The 27819-nt window shown below is 29.2% G+C and overlaps 1 protein-coding gene across 2 annotated transcripts; it reads left to right on the top strand.

The window, feature by feature from the left end:
- The first annotated feature begins 846 nt into the window (after window positions 1-846).
- Window positions 847-27309, top strand: LOC136989530 (protein Aster-B-like). Of its 2 annotated transcripts, none has more exons than XR_010882926.1 (11): window positions 847-1115; window positions 7516-7606; window positions 14213-14356; window positions 18195-18313; window positions 18417-18609; window positions 23256-23309; window positions 24641-24799; window positions 24877-24964; window positions 25169-25238; window positions 26079-26199; window positions 26731-27309. XR_010882926.1 is itself a non-coding variant. In XM_067287729.1 (11 exons), the coding sequence occupies exons 1-11, from the start codon at window positions 1086-1088 to the stop codon at window positions 26815-26817; spliced, it is 1203 nt and encodes a 400-aa protein (XP_067143830.1). In that variant the 5' UTR covers window positions 848-1085; the 3' UTR covers window positions 26818-27309. The 2 variants fall into 2 exon arrangements, 1 of the variants encoding a protein (XP_067143830.1); XM_067287729.1 differs by having other exon boundaries at window positions 848-1115; window positions 25122-25238.
- The last annotated feature ends 510 nt before the right edge of the window (window positions 27310-27819 follow it).

Raw genomic sequence — 27819 nt, 5'->3', positions numbered from 1 at the left:
TTGTAAGTAATAACTAAGCGAAAACATTCTAAATTCTTGAAAAAATAAGTATTAAAGGGACCTTTAATGGCCGCCTTAAGGTACCATTATCAGCACCTAAAAATTTTCCACTTTTATGGTAGATCGATGCAGATATATCCGTCCATTCATCATTAGTCGGAACTTCCATCATGGGTCTAGTCAGATCTACTATTGTTATAAAAACAGATTTACTTAGTTCACGCAGTTTTAGAGTCTTTTTTTTTTTTTTCTTTTAAACTCTTTCCGCCCTGTGGGCACTAAGAGGGCCTCTTTTAGAAGGCCCATTATGGGTTCGGCCAGGCCCACAATGGGGCGACTGGGTGGTGAGGGACGGGGCCCGACATATCCGAACGGACCACCCCCCGAAAAATTCCTGGGGATTATTCGACCCGTTCGGATTCGATCCCAGGTCCCCCAGAGCGGTAGGCTGCCACCTTGACCGCTCGGCCAACCGGCCGTCAGTTTTAGAGTCTATAACAATGATAATTTAAGTAATAAAATTCATATAAACTATAATAAATAAAAAAACAGCACGAATCTAGAACAAAATTTTATCGAGTCGATTACCATTTATTGAGAATTAATTAACAATCAAGGATTTCGCCGCTGTATTTAGAAAATAAGCGGGGTGTCGATCTCGGATTCTTCCGAAATAATTTCGATTTAAATTTCCGCAGACATTAAATATAAATAAATTATTTCTATGTCAAAATCAAAAACTTCACGATACAAAAATACATTATTATTTAAATTTTGAAATTCCAAAATTAAAAAATAAAATTAATTTCTTTAATTCTAAAAATATTTTACGGCAGGGGTCGCTGTAAAGAAAAATAATCGTGTTTCGATGTGCGGAAACGTGTTGAAGTAATGTAGTTATATAATGAGAGAAGAAAGTTCGTGATTAACTTACTAAAGTAGACATTATTTAATTTTAATTAATTTTTTACATAATTATGTTATAAATAAGCGATTCATGCCAGACTTCCCGCTACGATGGCCCGATTGAAGTAGGGAAAACACGTAAGAGTAAAGAAATGACAACATTGGTGTCATAATTCGAGATGTCAGCAATGAGTAACGAATGCAAACAGGTAAAAAAAAAAAAAACTCCGTCTTTACCTACTTTTGACCATTCTAACGTCTCTGTAAAGTGTAGAATAGTGTAATTTCAACAATAGCTCATCTTAATAAATATATTTAACATAATTTACTTAATATTTTGATAATTTACGTATAAAATTACCTAATTCTAATAAATGTCTTCAAGTTTTCGACCTTTCTAACGTGATAAACGGTAAATTTGCAGTTCCGAATGAGAGGTCTGGACCCCCGAATTTTCGATCCCCCTTTGGGTATGGTACAGCTCTGATAAGGTACCAATTCCCTCAAGTACTGTACAAATGCATTTGTACAGTACACTATCTGATAAACTATAGAAGCCTGTAACCTTACTTTACTGATTTTAAATTATCATGGTTTAAAGAGTTGTTACTTTAAGTATATAGAAATGTAGTTATTCTCTGTATTAAATCTTTGTTTAAATTTAAATTGGATCTATGTAAATAATTTGGTATAAAATGTATAATATAATAATTGCAGGTAGTAGTATTTACTTTCTGTATTATATCATCTTAAACAGGAAATATTATGATGTGTCGTCATTTCTCATAGTGGTTCTATTCTTTGAGTGGTTTAAAAATGTCGTTCGTTTCTAAGGATGATGATGTTTTTGAGAAAATTGTTTTGGTTTAATCGGTCGCTGTTATTGCTTGCTTGTAATTTGCTAATATAATAACTAATTTATTTTAATTGAAAGTGGATGCACTTGATGACAAACAAGATGGTTTTCAAATGTTTATGATGATAAAATATATAAACTCAAATATGTGGCCTGTGTTTTTGTTTTTATGGTTAAATTATTACAAATTTATTACTTCCTGTTCTAACTGTTACTGTTACTTGAGTATTGCTTTTTACTTGAAAAATTGATGTGATATTAAAAATAATGATCTTTTTAATTATCAGTTACGTTTTTCTGATAATAGTCAGGAGAAATCAAATGCAAACTAAGAATTTCTTTCAATCTGTTTCAGTTTTAATCTTCCAATTCACATATTTTAACTATAGTAATGAGATTAGGCAAATATTTTTTTATGTAATGAGTTCTATGATAAAAAGCATTTTATTTATAAATTTAATTAATACTTTTCTGTATTAATAAAAATTAAGACACAAAGCCATTAACATTTATTTACAGTCCCAGGAAATACAACTGGCAAAAATGCAGCGGTTGTCTGTTTTTGAGCTATATATTTTTTGTTTGGTGATAAAAATTCCAACATTTTTCTACATATTATGATTTGTCTTTAATCATTTTAACTTAAGTACAGTTGATTGTCCACATACAACTTTATATTCACAAATTTATCCTCATATGTAAAACAAAAGAAATGTTTTACATATTTTGCACTGAAGAAACATGATATTACAAATAAAACTTAAGTAGTCAAATATTTACTATGATTAAATTATTGAGAAACTTTTGACTATAAACAGATTTTTAATCTCTTGATTTCTTAGATACTGTATGTTATTTGTTTGTATGAGTTATTTGATTTTAAAGTTCAAATAGATAGAAAATTATTTATAAATTTAAAAGCATAATATAATAATAACAACTTTCATCTATTTTAATTTAATTTTTTTTTTAGTTACGGTAAAACTTCTCTAACTCAAAGCTCCAAGGGACAGGAAAAAACTTTGAGTTAAAGAACAGAGTAAAAAATGGTGATTCTGAATAGATTGTATTTTTACATCTCTTGCATTATATAAAGAATCTTTGATGGTTGTTTTTTGTTTTAAACAGCCTGTGTAATGTCTTTTAGCAAAATGTTCAGTGTAACTAATGGAATCAAACTGTTTTGCCAGTACGTGTTGAGATAAAGTGAGAGGCTGTTTTGCTTTGGACTGGAACGTTGTCTGTAAATGGATGTTGGATAGTAGATACAACTAATTGTCTGAAAATTTCAAGAAATATGATAATTGTGATCACTTTGAATAGAATAAATATTAACATTTGAGTTGGGGAAGTCGAAATTAACATAAATAAATGTCAGACCATGACCATGAAAAACTTCAAGTTGGAGGCATTAAATCAACATTTTTGTCAGTTTGCATGTTGGATGGACACCCAGACCTGGGTTAATCTTCAAGAGTCATTTCTCCTTTTTGAAAGCAGGTAAAACCACTCGTAAACCCTGGTCTTACTCATGGCATCTTGTTTGTAAGCATGTTAAATCATTTCAACCACTTCCAATCTACTTTTCCCTAAAAGGAAACAAAATTTCACAGCACCACATTGCTCTTTAAAATCTGACATCGTGTTTTTGATGAAAACAAAAAACAGCGCTTACGAAAAAAATTGTTACGGGCCAACAAGTCTTGACACACCAATGCTGCTGTGCATATTGATTTTGGAGGATTTTGTCTACTGACATCTAGCAGCAGATACGTGTACTATGAACCTCTCTCTCTCTCCACAAAATTATTCCTATTATTTTTGGTTCCTCCTCCGTATATATAAATCAAAGTCATGTGTAAGAAAATATGTGCAGAACTACTGAAAATGCTTGTGAACTTCCAATTATTATAAATAGATCTTACTTCCTTATTATATAGATGTATTATTTTCTCTTTCACTAATGTTTTTTAAAATTACTTATTCTTATCAAAAATTACAGAGAAAATTAAAATTATAAAATTACAGATGATCAAAAATTGTTTTGCTTATTTATAACTTATAATCATTTACATCAGACTTTTAAGAATATTTCATTGCATAGCTATTCATTTTCTTCTCTTTATAACTGGATTTTCTGTTTGTTTGATTTATAATAATTTAATATAATATTATGCAATTAAAATTAATTTATAATAATATAAAGTACATAGTCTCAATAAATAAGAGGCTATCTTCTTCAGAATTGCATCTGTAGATTCAAAATGTTTGATTTTTTTTTTTTATAGTAATCATTCCATTAAAGTTGTACAGGTAACCCCCATATAACACGGGAGTTATGTTCCAAAAAATTGCCGTGTTATGCGGATCCGTGTTATACGAAACAAAGAACTAGTGCGAAAAGGGGGGTTAGGTTCCAAAAATTAAAAAACATGCTGTTAAATCCTTCTTTAAATCAGATTTATTATTCACAAGTTGAAATGCCGGATGCAGGCAGGCATCGGGGCATACAAAATTACAAATAAAAATAATAATATACTGAATATTATACTGTAAAAATATAAAATAAATATAAAATAATATATATTCTTAATTTAAATTAATTTAAATAGTAGCCAGGGGTGCCCCTAGTGGCCATTTTTGGGATACAGTGATAAAATCCGGTTTTTCAGCTTTATATTTAGATTTTTTTATGGGTAAAATACTTATTTATTATTTAAGTAAATATTTTACCAGAAGATTATTTATCCTATATGATGATCTCAGCATGAGCATCATCAACTGGTAACAGTTTTTATTACATTTCATATTGTACTGTACGAGTGTTTTACCTAAATCCCGAACCGTGTTAGAGTGAACCCGTGTTATACGGGGATGTTCCTAATTCTTGAACCGTGTTAGAGTGAATTCGTGCTATAGAAGTGTCGTACGGGGGTTATCTGTATCTATGCTTACAACATTTATAATTGAAGTGAATAAATAGGAAATAAAATAGCAGAAAGAATTTGAAAGGTAAATATTTGTAAGCAACAAAATGCATGCATGACTTGGAACTGTAATGGTAGACAAGGTTATTTTGAAAAGTTGTCAACTGAAGATAAACCAGATGTAACGGATAGTGTTTTTAGTATGAAAATTATAGATGCTGTCAGAATAATTGGTACTTGCCATACAAAAATGAAGTAAAAGTTAGAATGCACCAAATTTACTTTTGATGGGTTTTTTTATTTAATTTATAGAGTTTATACAATTTTATACTTTTGGATTATGTAGTACAGTTAGATGCATTAAATTGTAGACAATGAAAACATGTGAGTTTGTTCCATTATTTTTGTGGTAGAAGTAGGTATACAAGTTACATAAAAGCTAGATGAAGGAACTTCCATAGCATGAATTATAGCAGCACGAGGTTGTGATGCCTGTAAAGCTACATAAAGTGCTTTAAATCATATTATAGCAACTCCTTAACCTTGCTTTCATATAACCTGCATACATATCCTCCCTATGAAACAAATGGAACATACCCTCATCTTTTCATTGTCGTCTTTTTAATTTTATTTTCTGAAATCTCAGTATTTATTAAAATTTTTGTGTTTAAATTATTTGCCAAAGTGTAATAAAATTAGATTTTATCTTCCTGAATGCAAAATTATTCAAAAAATATATATATATTTACTTCTCTCTATTTGAGAACAAATGATTTGCTTCACTGACAAGTACAAGTTGTTAAGCATGACTTAGCACAGCAAATATAAATTGTTAAACAGCTAGCTTTACTGACGTTCATTCTACTTCCTTGAGTAAATTTTATTAAATAAATAATTAATGAATTTAATTGAAAGTAATAAACAATTTTTCTATATTTAGGCTTATAAGTTATATAAGTTTAAATCTGTTATATTAATTGCATCAACTTTTAAATCACTTTTGTTGGCCATGCAATAAAGTGTGTGAGGTTATTGATTCGACTTGATTCGGACCTCTGCGTGGGCAATCACTTCTATTTAGTTTGTTTGAGAGATGAGATAATGAGCTGTCATTTTTGGAGTAAAAAGTTTAACTTTTAATTTGGAATATGGAAATGTATAGCGATGGATATTGCTAATGCATGGGGCCTGGGATATTTATCTCCTTAATGGGTCCCTCTAGTTCTTCAGTAGCCTCCTTTTTGTCATTTTTTTAAACAAATAAAATACACAAGTTTTTTTAAAATCAATATAAAGCAGTCTGAAACAATTTTACTTTTGTAGTAAAAATTATACATAGGATTAGGAGCCATAAATTTTCTCTTGATCAGCTTCCCTTAATTCACCCTGCTTCACCCTTGTGAAGTTGTTGCCTCTCCACTTATCATGAAAACACTACTATAAGTCATTTAACACTAAGAATATTTGTGTTACAACTTGCTGCTGTATTTTTCAAACAAACTAAACATAAAGATATGACTGATTAATGTAACATTTTCATTTAAAATGTTTGATATGCAACTATATTTTTATTAAAAATACAATTTTTAATTTATGGAAAGTGTTACAAACATTTTATAGTAGGTTTTTCTTTTATTAAGCATTTATTCATAAGTTCAAAAGGGAAATTTTACTCAACAGTATTTACAAATTCTTCTGTAGTTTTTGTATTGGTGTATCTATCAATTAGATTTTGAGAGAGAATCAAAAATTTAAATTTAATAAAATGATATTTTAAATGCATAGAATATTCAGATTATAATTATTGAATAAATGTTAAATATGTGAGTTCTCATTTTAATTTAATCATATTTATCTGCAGGTGTTAATGATTATTAGTGAACTAATAAAATTTGCATTGTGGCATATGTGGACTTACGCATTGCATAACTGTCGAACATTACGAATTGTTACAAATATCTCAAATTATTTAGAAATATTATCTCTATTTAGTTGTCATAATGCAGTGAATTTAGCTTCCTTGCTCTCTATCTCTTGCAAATATTGAAGGTTTGTATATAATCTTAAAGATGTATCTTTTATCAAAGCTGTTGTATAGTAAGTATTTGTTCTCCTCAAAATGATTAGAAAAATGTTTAGATTTATAGCATTATCTTAAATTTTTAATAAAAATGAACTTTAAATTTGTATAAAGTGTGTAAGTTGGATGTATTCTTTACAGGAATTATTAAATACATGCAGTATTAAAGGCTAAATATGCAAAATTGAAGTCCTAGTGAAAAATTAATTATAATTAAACTTTATTATATATTGTTTTATTAGTTAATAACTTGTATATTGTAGTTTTATTATAATTTTCTTTATTAGTTGAACCATGTTTATAGAGAAATAAATTTCTCTTTAATCTTCTTGAAAGTTAGGAAGCTTCTTGCTAATAAAAGTATCAATAATTTATTAGAAAATTAATGTTTCTGTCGTGATTACGAAGTCATTGTTATTGATATTTAACTACGCAATTCCCTTATCAGATTTGTTTACTCAAATAGTAAAGGTAACTGATAGCATTTATAATCTTTAACTTTACACGGTAGGTCGTCTTACCTGATAAATTCTTTTTCAATTCTGACTCGACTCAAGTCGTGCAGAAAATTATGGTAAAGACTTAGAAAACTTTAGTAATTACTCTAATAATTATATTTTGAAAGATGTAAAATGTATACAAGTAAATAATTTGTTAACTTTTTTAAATTGTACGATAAATGAATTAGATTATTGCATTAGAAATACTAACTTCGTTTTAAATATTAATAGAATAATATTTTTCAGGATTTTGAAACTCAGAGAGAGATGAGACAAAACAATTCTCAAAGCCAAAATTCCGCAGAAGAAATAGAAACGACCGAATCTGACACCGAAGGTAAACTATTTCAAATGTTTCATAAGGTTTAATTATGTGTAAGTTTATTTTATGTCTATAATTCCATTCATTTAGGTACTATTAATTATGTGCTAGCCATTGCCATTCCTACATTCAATAAAAAAATTTAATTTTCTAATTTCTCTCTGGAAAATTTAGTATTTAATTTTATATAAAATAAATCAATTAAAAAGTATTTTAAAAAATTATTTTCTTAATGATTAATGGGCCATCTTTAGGTGTGAATAGTTGAAAGTCAAAGCTGTTTTCATTATCCTTGATAGTCCATTAATCGGGCCAAAAATGTTAACGTTCTTTAAACTTTATTTATTATTGATTAATTCAGCTGACAAAAATATTAAATACAGTAGCCCCTTGTTATATTGCACATCTAGAGTAACAAACTGAATGAGTGGTATATCAAATAACACAATATAATAGATATGTCTATACATTATTGGATAAAATGCTTTTATCTTTGGAAGACAAAAGAATAATGCTATATTAAGGGGCTATTGTAAACTGTAAAAGTTTAGAATTTTTTTTATTGCTTTGTAATTGCTCATATATAATTGAATATATTAAAAAAATAATATTTTCTATGTTAAAGAGAAGTAAAATGTTTTATTTATGCAATTTTTGTGATGTCAGTTTATAAATTTTCTGTTCTTTAGTTATTATTTTATCTTAGTCTCAAAATTTAAAGTGTAAATCATGCTTTAATTAAATATAATGCCAAGTTTGCCTTGTTTCTGAAAGCCACTCATAGATTAAAATTTCATAAGCTGCAACAAACTTTTTTATTATTTTTTATAGTCAAAATTTAAATATCATTCAGTTATTCCATTCATTCTAATCATGGACCCTAAATAATACTGAAAGTGATCTATTAATTTAACATTGAATACACTTATTCAATGTTAGCAAGCAATGATTCCAAATGAATAAATTAAAATAAATGCAAGTATTGATTAGGTTATTCATGATATACAAGGAACTGATGTGAAGAGAGAGAAAAGGATCTGTAAGTTATCAGTTATTTCTTTATTTAATGGTAAGAAAAAGTTAGTTAAGACAATAAAAAAGAAAGTAAAACAGTGTAAAATAAAATTGTTTTTTTATTAATGTAATTATAATTGCAATAGAAAGATACATAATGTAGAGATGAAGTTGCACTTAACTGCACGATGGCATTAGATTGAATGGCGCTATCCTTAACAAACACAGAGAAATTGAAACAATGACTTGGAACCTACAAACCTAGATGGTTCATAAGTTCAAGCTAATCAGAGTGCACAGGAATTTCAGGCTTATTGTATGTGTGATTAGAATATTTTTATTCTTGTAAATATCAGTTGGCAAATATAAACATCCATAAACCCAATTCTAATCTCTAGGCAAAATTACTTGATATTTAATTAGTAGTTAGAGTTTAGGCGCTGATATGCATTTTGGGTGATCGCTTCTCTTCTGTTTACTCTTTGTTATTACATATTTAATACATTGTATAAAACATATAAACACATGGCATTCTAAAAATCTATATGACCTGTAAAATAGATTTAACATTGATATGTATATACTAGATTATTAAGTCACTTCATGTACTCAGATAACCATAAGTGATTTTCTTCTTGATCATTTGTGGATATCTGAGTATGTGTTGTGACTTAAAGAATCTAGTATATACATATTAATGTAAATCTATTTTATATATTTTTTTTTAGAATGACATGTGTTTATATGTTTTATACAATGTATTAAATATGGAATAACAAAGCCAACAGAAGAGGAGGGGCAAGCGCCCAAAACGTGTATCGGCACCTAAAGAGCAGAATAAAGACGAATGTAAAGTAAAGCCTAGTGTCTATTGAGTGTGCTTAATTGTGTAATAAGGACAAAAATACTGTTACATTCATTACCCGGTAGTGCCCAAAGCGGAACCGGGCTATGTACTAAAATTGGTACCTAATAAACTTAAAATGAATGAATGTTACATTCATTGTTAAATCTATCATGATTGATATTTTGTATCTAAATTAGATGATTATTTTATTAGTCTGGAAGGAAAGATTGGATGGAGGTCCATGTAGCATAATTGCACAGTAATTTGCACAATAAGCAGGTGTTGTGAGTTCGCATCCCACTCTGGTCCGATCTTTCTTTCAGAATACTCCAAAATTAATTTATTTATAATTATTATATTTAACAAGAATTGCAGTGTGATTTTGGTGCTCAAAGTATGAAACTTATTGTTTAAATGTTTTAAAAGAAAACATTGTTTTTTTGTATTAAATGGAAAAATCCATTTACTAGTGGCATAGTTCTAAGCCTGTAATATTGGCAATTAATGAAATATTATATTCAAATGTATTCTCCGATTTGTTTCTCATCTTTAGTAATATTTCAACTCAAACCATAATAAGAGTTTAAAGACATTAATGAATTTTTAAAATAATACTGTTTACAACAGTTATACTCTAAAATTTTTAGAAATATTTAAATCAATGTTACTCTGATAAATTAATATATACTCCACATTCATATTAAAACAAAAAAATATACTTTAATGAAAAAAATATAAGAAAAAGCAAAAAAAATTGGGTACTTTAAGCATTCTGGTGCTTTCAAGTTGCATTGACTCATCTTCAAGGATATCAAATCGTTGTTGCTATGAAGGCAAACATGCCAAAATATAATAAAAAACAGTTATTGTAGTTACAATATAAATCATGAAAAGTAATACATTAATGATTAATTAAATAATAAAACTTAATCCACAAAACTGAACATAATACAACAACAAATAGGATAAAATTTTAGTTAAAATTCATTAATAAGGCACTTGTAAGCACTTCATAGAGTTGCTAAATGATGTGATGGATTACTGTGAAGAACAATCATATTTAAGAAAGAGACCATAAGATATTGTGTTTTTGTATTTTCAAAGTACTCTTACAGTTTTATCTTTAGAAGTACATATAAACTAAAATTCATTTCTCCAATTTCTCTTAAATGTATACAATTCTCTACTTTTTTGGAGATAAAGATGAAAATTTTCACTTAAACACTAGTACTTTTGGGCTTTCTAGACCAGGGATGGGCAACCTTTTTCTATGTAAGGGCCGCATTTAAAGATTTTTGAACTAACACGTGCCGCATACAAGAGAAAAGAGAAAAAAAATGTCAGTAAATCACAATTATTTATTCATATATACAGTAGACTCCCCTATAACATGGATTCGTATAACACAGCGAAAAAATTGCAATCGTGTTCGTATAATACGCTAAAACAGACTCGTATAACACGGTAAAACATCATCGCCGACTTGTGTCGCAACAGGATTGGTCGAATCTGGACCAATAGCAGACATTGCACAAACTGTTGAGTTTAAACGAGCAGTGGACCTACTAAAAACCATTTATTATTTAACGGCCATAAAAATTATATTTTTATTAATGATGTCTCCAAAGTTCAGCGAATTTTTCACAGAAAAATAACTTATCAGGAAACACGCGCCTGCCGTTCAATGAGCCACTCCATGACGAAAACAAGCTTAAGCAATGGCATCGTCGAACGGTGCACACTCAGTAAGTAATCCAACAATTTTTCGTTTATAGCATAGTTTATATGGATTATTCTAAAAAAATTATACGTGATTTGGAAATGTTGAGTCAAATCAGTCTAGAATCGATTAATTTTATGGAAGAAAGCCTTTCAAACAGCCGTAGCCACTAAACTACACATGTGCCAGGCTGTGATTGGCTCATGTATTTAAGTGACTCATACAACACGGAATGTATCTACCATGTTATAGGGGGGTCTACTGTAATTATAAATTAGCATAGGTATAATTAATTTAGTTTCTGTAACTGATGTAAATGTAATATATCGGAAATATTTGGTTAAATATTAGTCACTGCTAGTTTCTAGTTTTAATTTTTGCTAAATTCATTGCAGAAAAACAATTCACATATATAAGTTGTAGAAAATAATGTTTGAATTTTTGCTGCATACTTCCTTAAGCTGGGAAATTGATATATTTATTCATATTTTATGTGACATGGGCCGCAAAAATTATTAATATGGGCCACATTTGGCCCATCCCTGTTCTAGACCATTCTCAGAGATACTAACACCATTGGCAGTGTTGGCATCCCGAGGATGGACTGGAAAGTTCTCGTGTTTTAGTGAAATTTTTAGTTTTAATCCCAAAAAAATAAGCAGAGAACTGTAAGTGTAAAGTACATCATTTAGTGTATATTTTAAAACTTTTTGTAAATATACTCTTATCAGATTTGAAAATTGTCTACTTACAAACTTTAAACATTTGAAGTATTTCCTGTAATAAAAGATACTACCAACTGGACTTTTAACTCTAACTTGAAACTTCATTTAATGACTACTTATGTAATATATTTGGATTTCAAAAACTGTAAACAGATAAGATAAATGTTTTAAAATATTCCAACTATATTTGTAAAAAGGATTATAATTATACATATTTTATTGGGCTAGTTTAGATTAAGAACCTTTAAAGATAATATAAATTAAACAAAAATTAATTTATATAAATGCACCAACTGAGACTAATAGGGGGTGAAGGTTATTAGAGTTTACGAAAGTTCAAGTTAGCAGGTGTTTTCTCCAATCTGGGAAACAAGAAGATGGATATACTGTTCAGTAATTTATTACAATTGTCTCTATACAGAAGTTTTACTGAGCTGAGATTATACCAATGAATTTATTATTACAGAAAATGAGCTCAAAAATTCATGACAGTACAGTATACAGCAATGTGTAGTCTTTAATAAAGCTGCTAAACACTGGTAGTTGGTTATGGGTTTGTGCCTGACTGACAAGTTGGCCAAATTGTGTTTTCCAAGTTTCCAAGTATAAACAACACCTAAATAGGGACCAGTTCCCTGTAGAAAGTTCTCTGGAGACACCCCAGCCTTTGCAGATCTCCTAATGTTGTGTTACTTTATCAAATCAAACCAATTCAGAATGAAACTTGATTAAAGCCAAGCGCTATTATTTTATAAATATAATTAATGTGCCTGTTTGATATGCAAGAGTTATAGGTTTAAGTTTCACTTTAGACCGATCTTTTCTTTCAGAACTTTTTAAAACTGTCTAATTAGCTAAAATTCAAAATTAATTTTTAATCAGTAGGAGTAAACAACTATCTTTTGGTACTAAGAGAGCTGAAATTACATTGTTTATAACATTTAAGCATTGTGTTTTTGAGCTATTTAGTTCAAAGAGCAATGCTTAAATGTTATAAATGTAAATAACTCTATATATTAATTATTTTGGGCTGCATTAATGCTAATTTGAATTAATTAATTAATATAAATAATTATAAATTATGTTTTTATGGTTTTTTTGTTTTTAAATATTTATTACATGGATTTTTATCTAGAATGATAAAAATAAATAAAACTAACTTTATGAAGAGAGAAAATTTTATATTTCCTCAATCATATGGATGGGATGGGCTTATCTGAAGAGGGGAAAGTTTCCAATAAAGTTTATTTAAAAATAGGACTTTTGTCAGTAGATACAATTTTTATTTAATTTATTTTAGTATTAAAATGAAGCTTAATGTATGATTATAAAACCAGTAATAAATATATATATTATTACTGGTTTTATAATTTTACTGGTTATATATATATTATATTATATATGATTATAAAACCAGTAATAATATATATAATGGGTGGCCAGTTAAATTTGGTATAAGAACTTTAATTACCTATCTTTTATACAAATGCTTCTTGTCCTTTTATACAAGAGTGGTAAGATGCAAGATGATGATGAAATCACTTATATACATTGTAAAACATAAAGGGCAAAAACTGCACATTGATAATATAGCAAAGTGATGTGGCATTGTGATGTTAATGATGTCTTTTCTTTTTTTAACTTTCTGCTCTGTGAGCACCTTTTTAGTAAGCCATATTATGGCTTGGCTATGCCAACAATGGCACCCCATTGTGAGCATAGCCGAATCCATAATGCCAGAGGTGAGGGACGGAACATGACATATTCAGATAGACTATTCCAAAATATTCCTGGGGTTTTTGGACCTGTCTGGATTCGATCCCAGGTCCACCAGAGCAAGCCATCTGGCCATCAAATTTTAATGATGTCATAACCATATTTATTGGTTGTCATCAGTTAGATCAGGTTTATTTCATACACATGCATTGATTTAGTGTGGGCTAATTATTCTTACATAATATTCTTATAATTTTTTCAGTGTTATTGATTTTAATTTATTATTTTTCCTTAAAATTGTTAGGGTGATCAGATATTTTGCGGGAGTCACATTGATGTTCGATAACTGCATGTGGCATGCAAATCATGTTTTGACTGTCTTTATTATATATTAAGATAATTGAAATGTGTATTATGCAATATAATACATTTCTATTATATAAAGATTTACGTTTTCTTAAGTTGTATATTTATAAATATGTAAATAAAGAATTCTGTGAATATAATAGTTTTTTTTAATGTATTTGTATAGTCAAAACAATTTTTCAATAGAAGATATTAAATATTTAAGTTAATTTGTGTATTTTTATTCTTGTCAGATGAAGTTCATTGTCCCGTGGAGAACCACGAAGGAAGAGAAATGATTGACATTTTGCTGCCGTTTTCGGTCGAATATGTAAAACAACTCCTCTTTACCGATTCCCAATGGTTTAGAGATTTCTTAGATGCACGAAAAACTACAGGTAATTATGTCTGTATAATTCGTATTGTCTTATCTTTAAAATGTACAAATTTTGTATTTTTGGAGGAATAAATTACAATGGAAAATATTTTAAAAAATATCAGGCATTATAAGTAGTGTATTTCTCTTTATTTGTTTAGTTTTTTGTTTTTCTTTTCCTTCTTTATTTTTCTTCTGAGGACGCCATACAAAGCATTTCCTATTTTATAGGAGAATATTGTATGGAGAGACCTTTTGTGGGGAGTATATGATTTGTAAAAAAATCATCTAAATGCTACTTTTTTAACAAATGCCAGTCAAACTATTTGTGTGGTCTCTGTTCAGCAAGTATGAATTTATTTATCTTATTTTATAAGTATAAATTTATCATTTATTGAAAAATGTTTTCCATTTGTTCAATAATCTCATGAGGACGTACAGGCCGCAAAACAAGTTATGAATTTTTGAATAAATGGTTTTAATGCTATTCAGAGTCTTTTCATAATTAAAATGTAGAAAAACCATTTGTTTGGATATTCTTTATAATTTGTTTACTTTTCCTTGACTTACAATAATTTATACATATGCATAGTAATAATTGACATAAGAGGTAATGTCTTACATGAACAACTACTCTAGTCTTCCTTGAAGAACATTGTGTTCTTTAAACACTAGGAATGCCTTTTCTAACAATAGATAGTTTTGATATAACAAATTTTTCATCCGTATCAGTTGGAAATCTTCAGGTTTAATTTGAGTTCTGTATTTGATTTGGTGGTATGCTCTTTAATAGGTTTATATAACCTGAAGATATCTAATTGATATGGATGAAAATGTTTGTTATAATAAATAATTTTATTGTTTGTTTAATTGGTTTAGTGTGTTGATGTGTTTTTAGATAGTTTTGTATTCTGTTAGTTGGCACATCTGACTCATTTACTTCACTGTGGCATTTATGCTCTTCATTATAAAGTGTTTTTAAAAGGCAATATCAGAATTTGGAATATGTTACTTATAAACATTCTCTAAAATTTTTGTTTTTATTTTGATTATTTAGTTGTTGGTAATAATGGCATTATTAAATGAAAACAGTAATGCATAAAGAAAGACAAATTTTTAAGATTTGTGAAAATGTAATGCCTGATCTTTAAAAACACAATAGTCATATGTTTATGTTGTGTATCTTTCATTGCAAGAATTTTTTAAAACTGCAGATTATCCTACAAGTAGTAGTTGAAACTGTTAATTTTATGTTCCTGTTTTTAACAATACTATCACTTTCCCAGCTGTTATATACGTAACACAGAAAAGTATTGGAATCGAGTCAAATTTGAGCCTCCAGGTTTTTGAAAATCTCTATGTTCTAAGACCCTCTGAACTCCAAAAAGTAAATAAAAAAGGAAACTAATTCTATCAGGGTGTGTGTGTACTGTACATACACATATATGCTGGCATCCATTTCATTTAATATCTCAGATGGAGTAAAGATTAGGATTAGGAAATGAAATTTGGCATGATAACTTGTATATAAGGGGCATTAACTTTTGGTGATTAATGGTCAAAGTGGGGGAAGATAGAGGGAGGTCATATGTCATATCTCAAGTAGAGTTGGACTGAATGGAAATTTTACTCTTTCTTGGCATTTACAATTTTCTTAAAAACTCATCTCTACCCTAAAAATTAAGCTTTTTGCCTTTTTATAATTATTAATAATGATAAATTTATTTTTTTTTAAATCTCATAACAAATGGCATCACTTTATTTTTTTTATTGGCGAACAATTTTATTTTAAATAATTACTAGCCAAAATAAATAAAACTATGCAACTATTTGATTTAGATTTTGTTTTAGTAAGTTTTTCTGCAAAAGGGGGTGAAGCTTGTATAATATAACTTTTGGCAAGTGGAGTCTGACAAAAGAGCATGTTGCAAACTTTCCTGGTGAAGCCAGGGAAGTTATGCAACTTGTTGCTGGACTTTTTTGGGTTGTATATTGTATTTTTACAAAGATAAATTAATTACACACACTTTGATTTTTGTGATTATTTAAAAAGCAAATTTTCAAAGAAAGAAATGATCAACCTGGTCAAGTGTCTGTCTTCTATAAGAATGGACAGTCACAAAATATCAGCTATAAACGTTCTGAATACAGACTGTCACTGTTACAGTGTATACCTCACATAACAAATGGTTACATGTGATTAGCCATATGTTTTAACTACTTATTCCATTAGAGATTGATGCTTGGGCCCCAGCTCCTCTCCTGCAGTAAAATTGTACCAGAGCTTTCTACTGTTCTCAGCTAGCATGTTCCTGAGACGCAGTGTACTATTGGTGAAATGCCCCCCCTCATCAATGGTGTTTGTTAACTAGTTCACCTTTCGACAATCCCGACTTCAGCATCTATACAGACGGCTCTAAAATTGACAACAGGCTGTTGACTGTGCCTTTGTGGCATATACCACAATAGCATGGAGTCTACCTTTTTGCAAAGGCCTCTTCATCAAGACTGCACTGTCCTTTAGGCAGAATTATGTGCTATTCTCTGTGCTGTCGAATGGTGCAATAATTGCTGTCGTCTACATGCATTAACAACTACACTGACTCTGCTGCCACTGTTTTTGCACTGAACAATAGAGGAATACCCATCCCATTGTTAATAGGATAAATTGGTGCACTGTTAATTCTGACAATCAGTATTCTTTGATGTGGATTCTTATGTGGATTAGAGGTCACCAAGGGAATTTTGGCAATGACAGGGCAGGTGAACTTGCTAAGGAGGCAGTAGGCAACTCCTTGGATGATTGCATCTGCAATGCTCTGCCATTTAGTTCCATAAAATCCCAGAAATTACTCGCAATTACTATCTGTGGCAAAGGATGTGGGAAGGTGAGGACACTGGGACCATCACATCTCTCTTCTTTCCAACAGTATGGACTCAGTAAGGCACCTGAAAAGGGCAGCCTCTCCCACAAGGAAATTCAATATTTCACTGGGCATGGTTGCTTTGCCAGTTACCTGTGCTAGTTTGGTATTCAGGATGGTGGGGATTATGTATGTGTGGGGATGGAGGATGGTCCCATTCATTTCCTTTGACTGCCTTATAATCAGGATGGAGGAAAACTTCAAAGGGGTCAACTAGCCTTGTTCAGCATAGGCACTTATCAGTAATCAGGCTTTGCTTAAAAGCCTCAGAAGCTTCATCAGGGACTACTTCAAACTTATTGGCAATGGGATGAAAACCACTCACAGATCTGTTGCCACATGATGAAAACTGTATACATGTATATTTGTCTACTTGTAAACAACATCAATACTTGGATTCAGTGTACCTTACATTATCTAATAATTTGTATATATTCTTTTCTTTTGTATATACAGTATTTAGTAAATAATAGTTGTATATATTTTTCTTTAAATTTTGTATAATTACTAATCTATGTAATTTTAGCTTTATGTTTTTTGGTATTTATTCTCTTATATGGTATTTATAAACAAAACGAGTCTTCTTATAATTTTCGTGTATATTTTGTATAACTACAATTAATTTGTATCCTTTCCAGTGTTCACAAGATACATGTGTAAGCATAATGTAATCACTTGATTTATTTTAAATCTTTGCTGCATAAATGTTATGTATTATTTTATTGTTAAGATGTTTAATTATACCCTTCAAATGTATCTTTGTATTCATTTAACCTCTGTAGTACACTGCAGAGAAGAGACATTTTTGTAAATAAAGGTAATAAGACGGTAAAATAGCATTACACTTAGATTATCTTTATTGGTTGTTATATCATGGTTAATCATTAAATTGAGGATTCTACAACTACAGTTTGGTTTATGTTTTCTTTTTCTTAGATGTTGTTACTGGAGAATGGCACACTTGCCCTGAAACAGGAGATAAGTTACGCCAGTTGACATACACGATGGCCCTGAATTTAGCAATAGCTAAATCTACTCGAAGTTCGGAATCACAGGTAAGGAAAATGTTTGTAATTTTAGTAATAATACATAATTTTTGTTATATTTTATACATAAAGTTTTATTTCTACATTTATTAATTATTACATCTTTCTTTAGAGAATTTTAAAAAACAGCGAGCAAGGCAGATTTTATGTAATCGAGACAGACGTTTCCAATAATGGCGTTCCATATAGTGATTCTTTCAGTATCAAATCGCATAATTGTCTGACCAGAATATCAAAAAATCAGTGTAGATTTCGTGTATATAGTCAAATCAGTTATAAAAAATCAGTATGGGGATTGGTAAAAAGTAAGTATTTCAATGCATTTTCAAGTTCTATAAAATTTTTTATTAAAATTCCTTAAAAATCAAAACTGTATGTGGAGCATTCAAAAAGTTTCCATAAAGTGGTTATTATTCATAAACAGAATGCTATATTTATAATTAATTGATGCAAGCATAAACTTGTCAAGACTTGTTTTATTGGGTATTTGTATCTAGCCCCATCAGACATTTTTTTATTTCAAAATTTAAAGACTTCAAAGGCAGTCAACAGATCAAACAAAACATTTTATAGTGCAATAGCTAGAATTAAAGAGCACTGATTTCTACCACAAGAGCTTATAAGAGAGACAATATCATATATTTTAACTTAAATGAAACCTATATTGAAAAACAAAGCATTAAATTGTATTTGCTCTTTTTATTTACATTTTCTGGAAACTTTTTGAATGCCCCTTGTATTTGAATGAAATGAACTAAGTCAAACTATCAGTTAATTTTTATAGGCAATTAATTTAATTATAGCCTGAAAAATAATTATTTTAAATTAATTGAATTTGATTGGTTAATTTTCATAGAAATATGTTAATTTTTTATATGCTTTTTCTTTGCTTTTACATCCTAAAATCTATTAAATATAAATAATAAAATTTTTTTTACAAAACAAAGTGAAATGGACCTCTATGGTAGGTTAAGGATAAGATCCAATCATTGTGTTATAAGCTTCTCATAATAAAATAAGGTTTACTCTACAGTAAATATTCATTTTATTTTTAACTTGTGGATGACACATTTGTAGATGAAGCAATCATCATTATGAATGAAAATATTTTGAACAACCTGCATTAATCATTTTAAATATATTTTGAGTTTAAAAATATATTTAAAAAGTAAGCAAATAATCCTGATAGAAATACTTTATTATGTTTTAATATTTCATTGTATAAATTATTTTTTACAAAGGGAAATACACTTAACTCCCATATAATGTGCTCCCCTATAACACAAATTCACATAATGTAATGAAAAACTTGTGACTAGTACTCATACAAAATTTTAATTTTGTCATCCATAAGTGTGTGTTTTCTTCTTCAGCTTCTAGGCCCAGTCTTAAACTTGCATAAAATTGTCTGATAATGCATGTCTCTATAACACAGAACGTATCCCCACATTGTACAGGACTCTTCTGTAGTTTAGTTTTGTGAGAAACACAGTATTTTAGCATTTGTGTATGTAGAACATATTGTCAAAAAATGAATACATTATTAGGTTTGTATTAAAAAATTTTCATAATACAGTGGAATTTCTCTGAAGTGGATTAATACAGGGGTGGACTGGCCTTAAAATTTCTGTGTGGAAAAAATCATTACTGGCCCAGCCCATAAATAAAAAAAAATGACTTTTTTCTATTTATATTTAAATATATTCAAAATACAACATTGACAAAAATTGCAATAAGCACAAGTCTAGAACATTAATTTTTTATTTAGAAGTTTGCTTTGTTGAGCAATAATATTAATGACATCATCAGAATCTATTTCATTTAAAATATCCTTCTCCGTTGACATTAACACGAAAGCTTCTAGATTTTCTTGCGAGATACTTGATCTTAATGAATTTTAACGTAGAAAAGCTCCGTTCACAGGACACTTGTGTTACAGACATAGATAGTAAATATTTGTATGCTTGACCAAGTGTAGAATAAGCACCATTTAACACGTTATATCCGAATAATATATTATAACAACAAATAGGACAATTTTTGCAAGCTTTGCAGTAAGAGGATGAAATCGAATCTTTATCGTTTTCTAGTTGATCATCAGTAGAATGTTCATTTTCGTTTAATTTTATAAAAGTTTCACTGACATTTTCCTTTAAAATATTCCATGACGATTTAAAATGTTGCAATTCTGAAATAATATTAAGTTGCTTCTGGATTAAACTGTAGTAACACTTTACAGCTCTATATGAAGTGTCCAGTGAAGTCGGGTTAAAATACCAGATAGTCTTTTCAATTAGGGTTGGCCCTCGGGTTGGTTTATTTTTGCGTCTTTAGTTAAAGGATGATAGAATCGTTTACGAATGTACTGTACAGTACATACGTATACTCCCTTGGACTTCACTTAGTCTTGAAAAGGGGTCAAGCGCGTATGGACAGTCTACGAAAGTATATGTGCATTTGTACACAATTCTATCATCCCTTAAAGACGCAAAAATTAACCAACCCAAGGACCAACTCTAGTTGCGTCGAATATATGTACGAAGCGGGCTCTTGGTATTTAGTGCGATTACAAACGACTAGATGTCAGTATTTTAAATTTTTATTTTATATAGCGTTATATTGTTTTGTAATAATATTATGTTCGACGCCGCAGGTTGCCCATCTACAATCAACGCCATTGTGGGTGAATGGCAAACTAAAAATTAGTTAGCTGAACCTAAAAAATAGATTATTTTTAATTAAATCGTTTGGAATATAGAGAAATTATTATTGAATAACATTTTTACTTATCTAAAATAAAGGAAATGATATTATTGGCCATTAAATCTGTTATGATTACAATCAACGTTTTGGTGGCTGGGTGAAAAACCAGTAACTCGTGCTTCCAAAGATTCATAGGGGTGGTGAATAGTTTCTAGCAACGTAAACAAATGACCAACTTTGTCTGTTTTGATTATTTTTCTCCTAGGATGCTTTGTTTGGGCCGAGTCGGCCAATGTAGTGTTGGACTCGGGTCGGCTGGACTAATTTAACTTCGGCTTCTGGTAGGGCCGGGTAAAACGATAAAGGCCTACACATATATCTATATTACACATAAAAATTGAAATTTATCTTACTTAACGAAAAAAAATAAATGAATTTTTTTAAAAATAAAACCGAACAAAACGGTATATTATACTGTACATATTTAGAAAAACGGCCCGTGTGGAATTTTCCACATATTCCACATGGCCAGTCCGCCCCTGGATTAATATTGTGTAAGGGGATGTGTGTTATACTCATTGACCTATACATCAAGATGATGTTGGAATCAAATGAAACTTTATTAGTGCAAATGTAGTGATGATGGTAATGATTACATCATACTAAGGTGACAAATTTTCTGTACAACAACCTTTTAAAGGAATCTTTAGTCGCTCGAAAGACTGCCTCTTGCTCAAATATGTGTGGTGATATCATCGAGCATGGACATTTGGACACCTTATGCTATTCTGTGACAGATTGGCCAGCAGATATTGCAACTGCTGCTCCAGGTCTGTCACATTCATAGATGGCTGCAGCTGGCAGATCATTAAAGTGTGGAAACACAACAGAGACATTGTTGGAAAACTCTAGATCTGTGCGATTGAATATTATTTTGCTGAAAAAACTGCTGTTTTCAGCCCTGCCATGAAAAACATGTAGTTGCAATATTTTTCAAAACACCACTGTGCCTTTGATGTCTTTTGTACCACCAGTAGGGTAACTAATTGCCACACATGTTGGCTTCCCAGATCGATATGCCAGCTAGGTAATGTGCTACTTAATATTAAAGGCAGGATTTAAAGTATGACCAATAATCATCAACATTCCAAAATAGTGTTTATCTGTTCCAGTTTGTATTAATGCATGCTTCTCTGTCGTGGTATCACTGCAAAGAAAGCTGACATTATTGGGTGCTAATGGCAAGATGCATAGTGGCATCATGCATGCAAATTTACTTGCCAGTGGTATAAGACAGGGGTGGCTTTCATGCAATGGTGAGGCTTTCATCTGTCTCTGGATGGTAGACAAAGATACCATTGTGGCTGTTTCGACTTGAGAGAGTGCAGATGGTGGGCAATTCAACAAAGCAGTTATCCTGTTTCCCTCAGCACACTGAAATGGCTTTTCTCAAACTTCTTCATTTATGCAATATACACACATACTTGACAATCAGAGACTTCAGACACAACAGGTACATTGAAAATTGTGAGTAAACTTCTGCAAGCATTTTTACAGGCTATGTAGATAGCAATTTTGAGGCACTATGGGGACATTAACTGGTGTGCAATCAGACCACAATTATAATTATTTACATACTTGTTTGAGATGTAGCTTTTGGACAGTTCTGTCTGTGTAACTTTTAGTCAATGAGTGTGATATCAGTAATAAGATATTTTCAGATTTGTTTCTTATTATAGAATTATAATAGAGCATAGAGATGAGTAAATATTTTGATTTAAATAGCAAAAGAATTACATATTTCTTATAACACTAAAATTCTAAGAGGAATTTTACAAATAAATGTAATTTGCATTGATTTTATTATATTTACTAATTGATTATTGTAAAGGTAATGCCATAGAAAAGAAATACCTCCCCTGATTAACAATATCCCATCCCATTAAAACTACATAAAAACATTAATAAAAATATTATAAGTTAGAACATATAAAAAGCTTTTACAAAGACATAATGAATTTATTATCATAATAGAAGGAAAATTTACTAAAATATTATGTATAAAAGTAAACAGTAATCTAAAAATACATAGTTTTAAAATACGATTAAAACTGTAAATTCAATTAATAATAATTAAGTCTTAAAACAATAACAAAAAAGTCTTACATCATATAAAATTATACATTCTTTTTCTACAAATACTGTATGTTGTTTTACTTTTTATTTATTCATTTATTTAATATTACAGCAGTGATAGAGAAAAATGCCATGCAGGGTGCAATAGACTTTTGTACTGATATAGGTACGACTTCTTTTTATTATTATTTATTTATTTTAATATTTAAAAATCAATTTCATTTATTTTTGAAAAAATTTCAAAACTAAAAAATTAAGTGCATTTTTTCAACTTTTGGATGTTAAAAGAATTTGAAGAAAAAACAAATTTTATCATTTGTCTACAGGAAAATGTAGATGAATAATACAAAGTTAAAATGCTGATTTATAAAATGCAGAAAAATAAAATCTTTACTGCATTTTTTTGCAGTAAAGATGTTAAATTTATCATTGATTAATTTTTATATAGTCGTAAATTAAATGATAGCCTTTCAATACTCTTTTCTTTTAACTTTTATTTCCTTCTTAAAAGTTAATATACTTGTGGTTGAGGACACTATCACTTTTGTGGAAGAAAATTGTGAAAGGCTGTTTAATGTATTGTAAGAGTAATCATTTAATATAAATATGAAAGATTTTAGTGTATGCTTAAAGACTAATATAATCAGTTTAATGTGTTTATAAATTATTCAGAAATTATTAGTATACAGTCAAACCTTGGTTTTTGAATGACTCAGTTTTTGAACAAATCGGTTCGTGAATGGAATTTCACTGAGTCAAACTTTTATTTGGCTCTGTTGTCGTACAATAACTCGGTTGCCAAACAAGTTACTTGGCAAGAGCAACCACAGATTAGAGAGACACATTTGGGTCAACTCCCTATATTTCCTATGTTAAAGAAAGTCGATGGCCCAATCAATTGGCGACGGGACTGCCGATTTGGAAGTTAATGGTGTCGAGATCACCTGCATCGTTAGACGTCACAACACAAATTGTTAACAACATTGCTATCTAAATTAGATATCGATGCGCATGTGGGAAAGATACTATTTTTGTTTCTCATTATGAAGTTAAATTTAAATCAAATTAATTAATGAAAACTGTGTTAACATTTACGTAATATAAATGCATACAAGAATTTGTCTTTAAAAGTGCTTAAGTTAAATTAAATGTTATATATAATATTACATTGCATTCTTGGCATTTTTAGCATAAAATACAGCTAAAAGGATTTTTAAAAAAACAGGCTTTATTTGGTGGTCAGGAATGGATTAATTCATTTTATATTGTTTCTCATGGGAAAATATATTGCAGGTTTAGAACAACTTTTAGGAATGAATTATGTTTGAAAATTAAGGTTTGACTGTATTATCAAAAAAAAAAAATTATTCTTACACCATTGATTTTTGAAATAATCCCACATTTGTCTGATTAATACATTATATTATTCTATCTTTCAATGTACTGATGCAAAAGTTAAATAGTTATAATTAAAGCATTTTTTTTTTTTTTAATTAGAAAAAGCTTTAAAAGCAGAAGCCTCTAAAGTTACCAAAGAGAGAGATTATGAAAAAATACCAAAGCCGGTTAACAATCTAAGACAAAACATTAGCAAAAGAGCAGAAATTCTCCAACAGACAACACCCTCTTGCGAAAGTGAAAGCGAAACTTCTGCTAGTAAATTTGATTTACATTTTAATTCTTTTCTGTTTACAATTGGTATAAATGCGATGATGATATTTCTTTCTTTGTAGATATTCCTAGAACTTTGATTGCCGACAATGAGGAAGTAAAATTTTTAAATTTTTCCACAGAATTTATCATTAAGGCAATTTTAACAATGTAAGTAGAGCAATTGGAATCTGATAAGTGGTATTTTTTCATAAAAATAAAATAAAAATGGCTGGATAGAACTGTATTTTAAAAATAAGAAATTTATTCTATATATCCTTAACATTTACTAATTGCATTTTTAAAAAACATAAAATATTTTTTTTAGATTGGCCGTATTATTATTGTTGAATATGGTTTTGATATTAAAATTAGGATCGCTGGAGGACTTGAGCATCAAATTGAATTCCTTTCCCGACGACCTAGTCGAATCTCCAGTAGAAAGGTAATTTAATCATACTGTTATGAAAGTTAAATATTTAGTACATTGTAAATAGGGAATTTCTGTAATATTGTAAGTTTAAAGTTAAATATTACCGATATCGCGGAATCGTATCGATTCGGAGAGTTACATTAACTTGCCATACTTTTGGATTGTGATTTTTTTGTAACAACTCTGAGAGTATGTATTCATTTGAACTTAAAATGTGAATCTGCAATGTCTCCATTACACTATCCTGTAAAACAGGTTGATTCTGATAGTTTAAGTGTGTTTTGAATCCATTCACCCTTAGTAAATGGAATGCCTGTTATTGCTCCTGGAGAGTGAAAGTGGATTGGAGTACAATGCTAGCTACATCCTCTCTTTTTATCCAAATGGGTTAGAATGATGAATTTACCCACTGTGCAGATATGAATATATTTATATTTACTGATTATATCTATTATTTAATTAGTGTTTCATGCTTTTACATTGTTTTGTAAGCATTAAAAATGTTATTTTCTTAATTTTAGCAGCAAATTTTTTTACAGTTAGCAGAAAATGAACAGTTTTTATTTTTATTTGGTAGTTTTCTTTCATTTTTATGTCTTAATTATTGATGGAATTTCCACAATATGATAACTGACAATGTTTTGCAGAGAATTTATGATATATATTAATGAATATTTACGTAGCATAAATTCTATGCAAATATTTAATGTTAATTTTTAATGTTCATTTACATAATACTCTATTTTGTATTATTTTCTAACTATATTTAAATAGGCAAATCTGAAAATTTTATTGGTTTAATATAATAAATAGTAATGACATTTCTGTTGATCGAAACAATTTTTCCAACAGGATACCGAATCTGTCTAGAGGAGAATTTATGAGAATTTTACGCAAGCAGGAAGTTCTTCATAGGACAGAAGTATTAAAATGGCAAGATGCACTCAATGACGTGTTAAAGTTATTTCATATGGTAAGGAGACTATTTTGATTATTTTTTAATTAACTCTCTGCATTCAAACATCTTGGAGACAGTAGACAACAAAAAGTATCATAAACGGTTAGCAGAGTTCTGCAGTTAGCAGATTCTGAGTCACTAGTCATTGTGCAACACAAGTTATCTGCAGGAATCGTAGAATTGTGGCTGCTGTGGGAGATGCGGCAACAGATACGCTATAGTGAATGCAGAAAGAATTTGAATATCAGTTGTACATGCTTTGCAACATGAGATTGCATGCATTAATAAATTGTTTGAAAAGTGTCCACATTGAATGTTCGAAAAGTGTTCAGTGTTTACCTGTTACAATTTAATGGGTATACATTGGACAGTTTTTGAACATTTTAATGTACTGTACATTACAACATTCTCAGATAATAATAATACAATTACAATAATTTAAAATCGCAGCATTTTTTTTGGAAGACCCTATATTTAGTTTATATTTACAAAAAAAGTATTAATTTTGAATCTTATAAAAATTTAAAATATTTTCTTCTCTTTTAGATGGAAGGTTCATTATTAAATTTGAAGACCACAATAGAATCGTACAGTAATTCCGAAGCCATCAAGACCATGGTCGACGAAAAGTAATCTTCAGAGTTTAACTTTTTTTTTGTTTTGTTTTTTAAGCCTCTCAATAGATAGCCATTAAATTTATTAGGGGGCCATCTTGTCATTTTTAATTGCATTATTGAACAAATATAATGATTTATATCAAACATTGTTCCTGTCAATATTTTATTATATTTAAATAATTTCATTAGAATGATGACTATTTATTTATATATAAATATCATATGTTCCTCCTAAATGTTTGATATAATTTTGTTTATCTTTATACTGTATATGAAAATTGTTAGAAGTCACAATGCTGAAAGCAAACCGTACATACTTTTGTTTAATTAAAGAAGTATTTTTGTAATTTTATAATCTTGGTAAAATAAAATGGAAAAAGCCTTATTAAAAAAATGCTTGTTCTAGCATAAAATTGTATAATTTTATGAAGCAGTGAGAAGTTAGATTATACTTAAAACAGAATATTGGTCAAATATTATGATTAAATAAAGTGAAATATTGATAAAAGTTGTTATTTTTGACATAAATCAAGATATCAAAGAAATTAATACAATTACTTACATTATGAATTTACAATATTAATTAACATTACAAGTCACTTTTAATTTCAGATAAAAGGATCTTCATTTTGCTACATGCTGACATTGCAACAAATATAAAATTTATACATTTATTCATATTAAGAAAGACAAAATTTATTAGTTATAGATTTTCTTCGTGTGTTCAAACTCACTAAATGTGGACTGATGCTGTTTTGGAGAAATCAAATGGCTGTTTCAGATTAAAAATTAAGAATATAAAAGATTTATATATTGTTATTATGTTTCTTTTTTTTAATACATTAGTGAATTTAATTATATGTAAGAACAACCATTTTACATCATTTATCTTACATCTAATATACATAAAATGGTTTTAAGAATAAAAATGTGTTGTAATTATTATTTTAATATGAATGATTTGTCTGGCATGGAACAGAAAACAAATCATTTTGTAATACATTTTCATTCTAAACTT

The sequence above is a fragment of the Centruroides vittatus genome, unplaced genomic scaffold, assembly GCF_030686945.1.
Source record: "Centruroides vittatus isolate TY-2023 unplaced genomic scaffold, ASM3068694v2 scaffold_654, whole genome shotgun sequence".
NCBI lineage: Eukaryota > Metazoa > Arthropoda > Arachnida > Scorpiones > Buthidae > Centruroides > Centruroides vittatus.
Note: the sequence above shows the minus strand (reverse complement) of the source record. Positions and strands in the feature narration are given on the sequence as shown.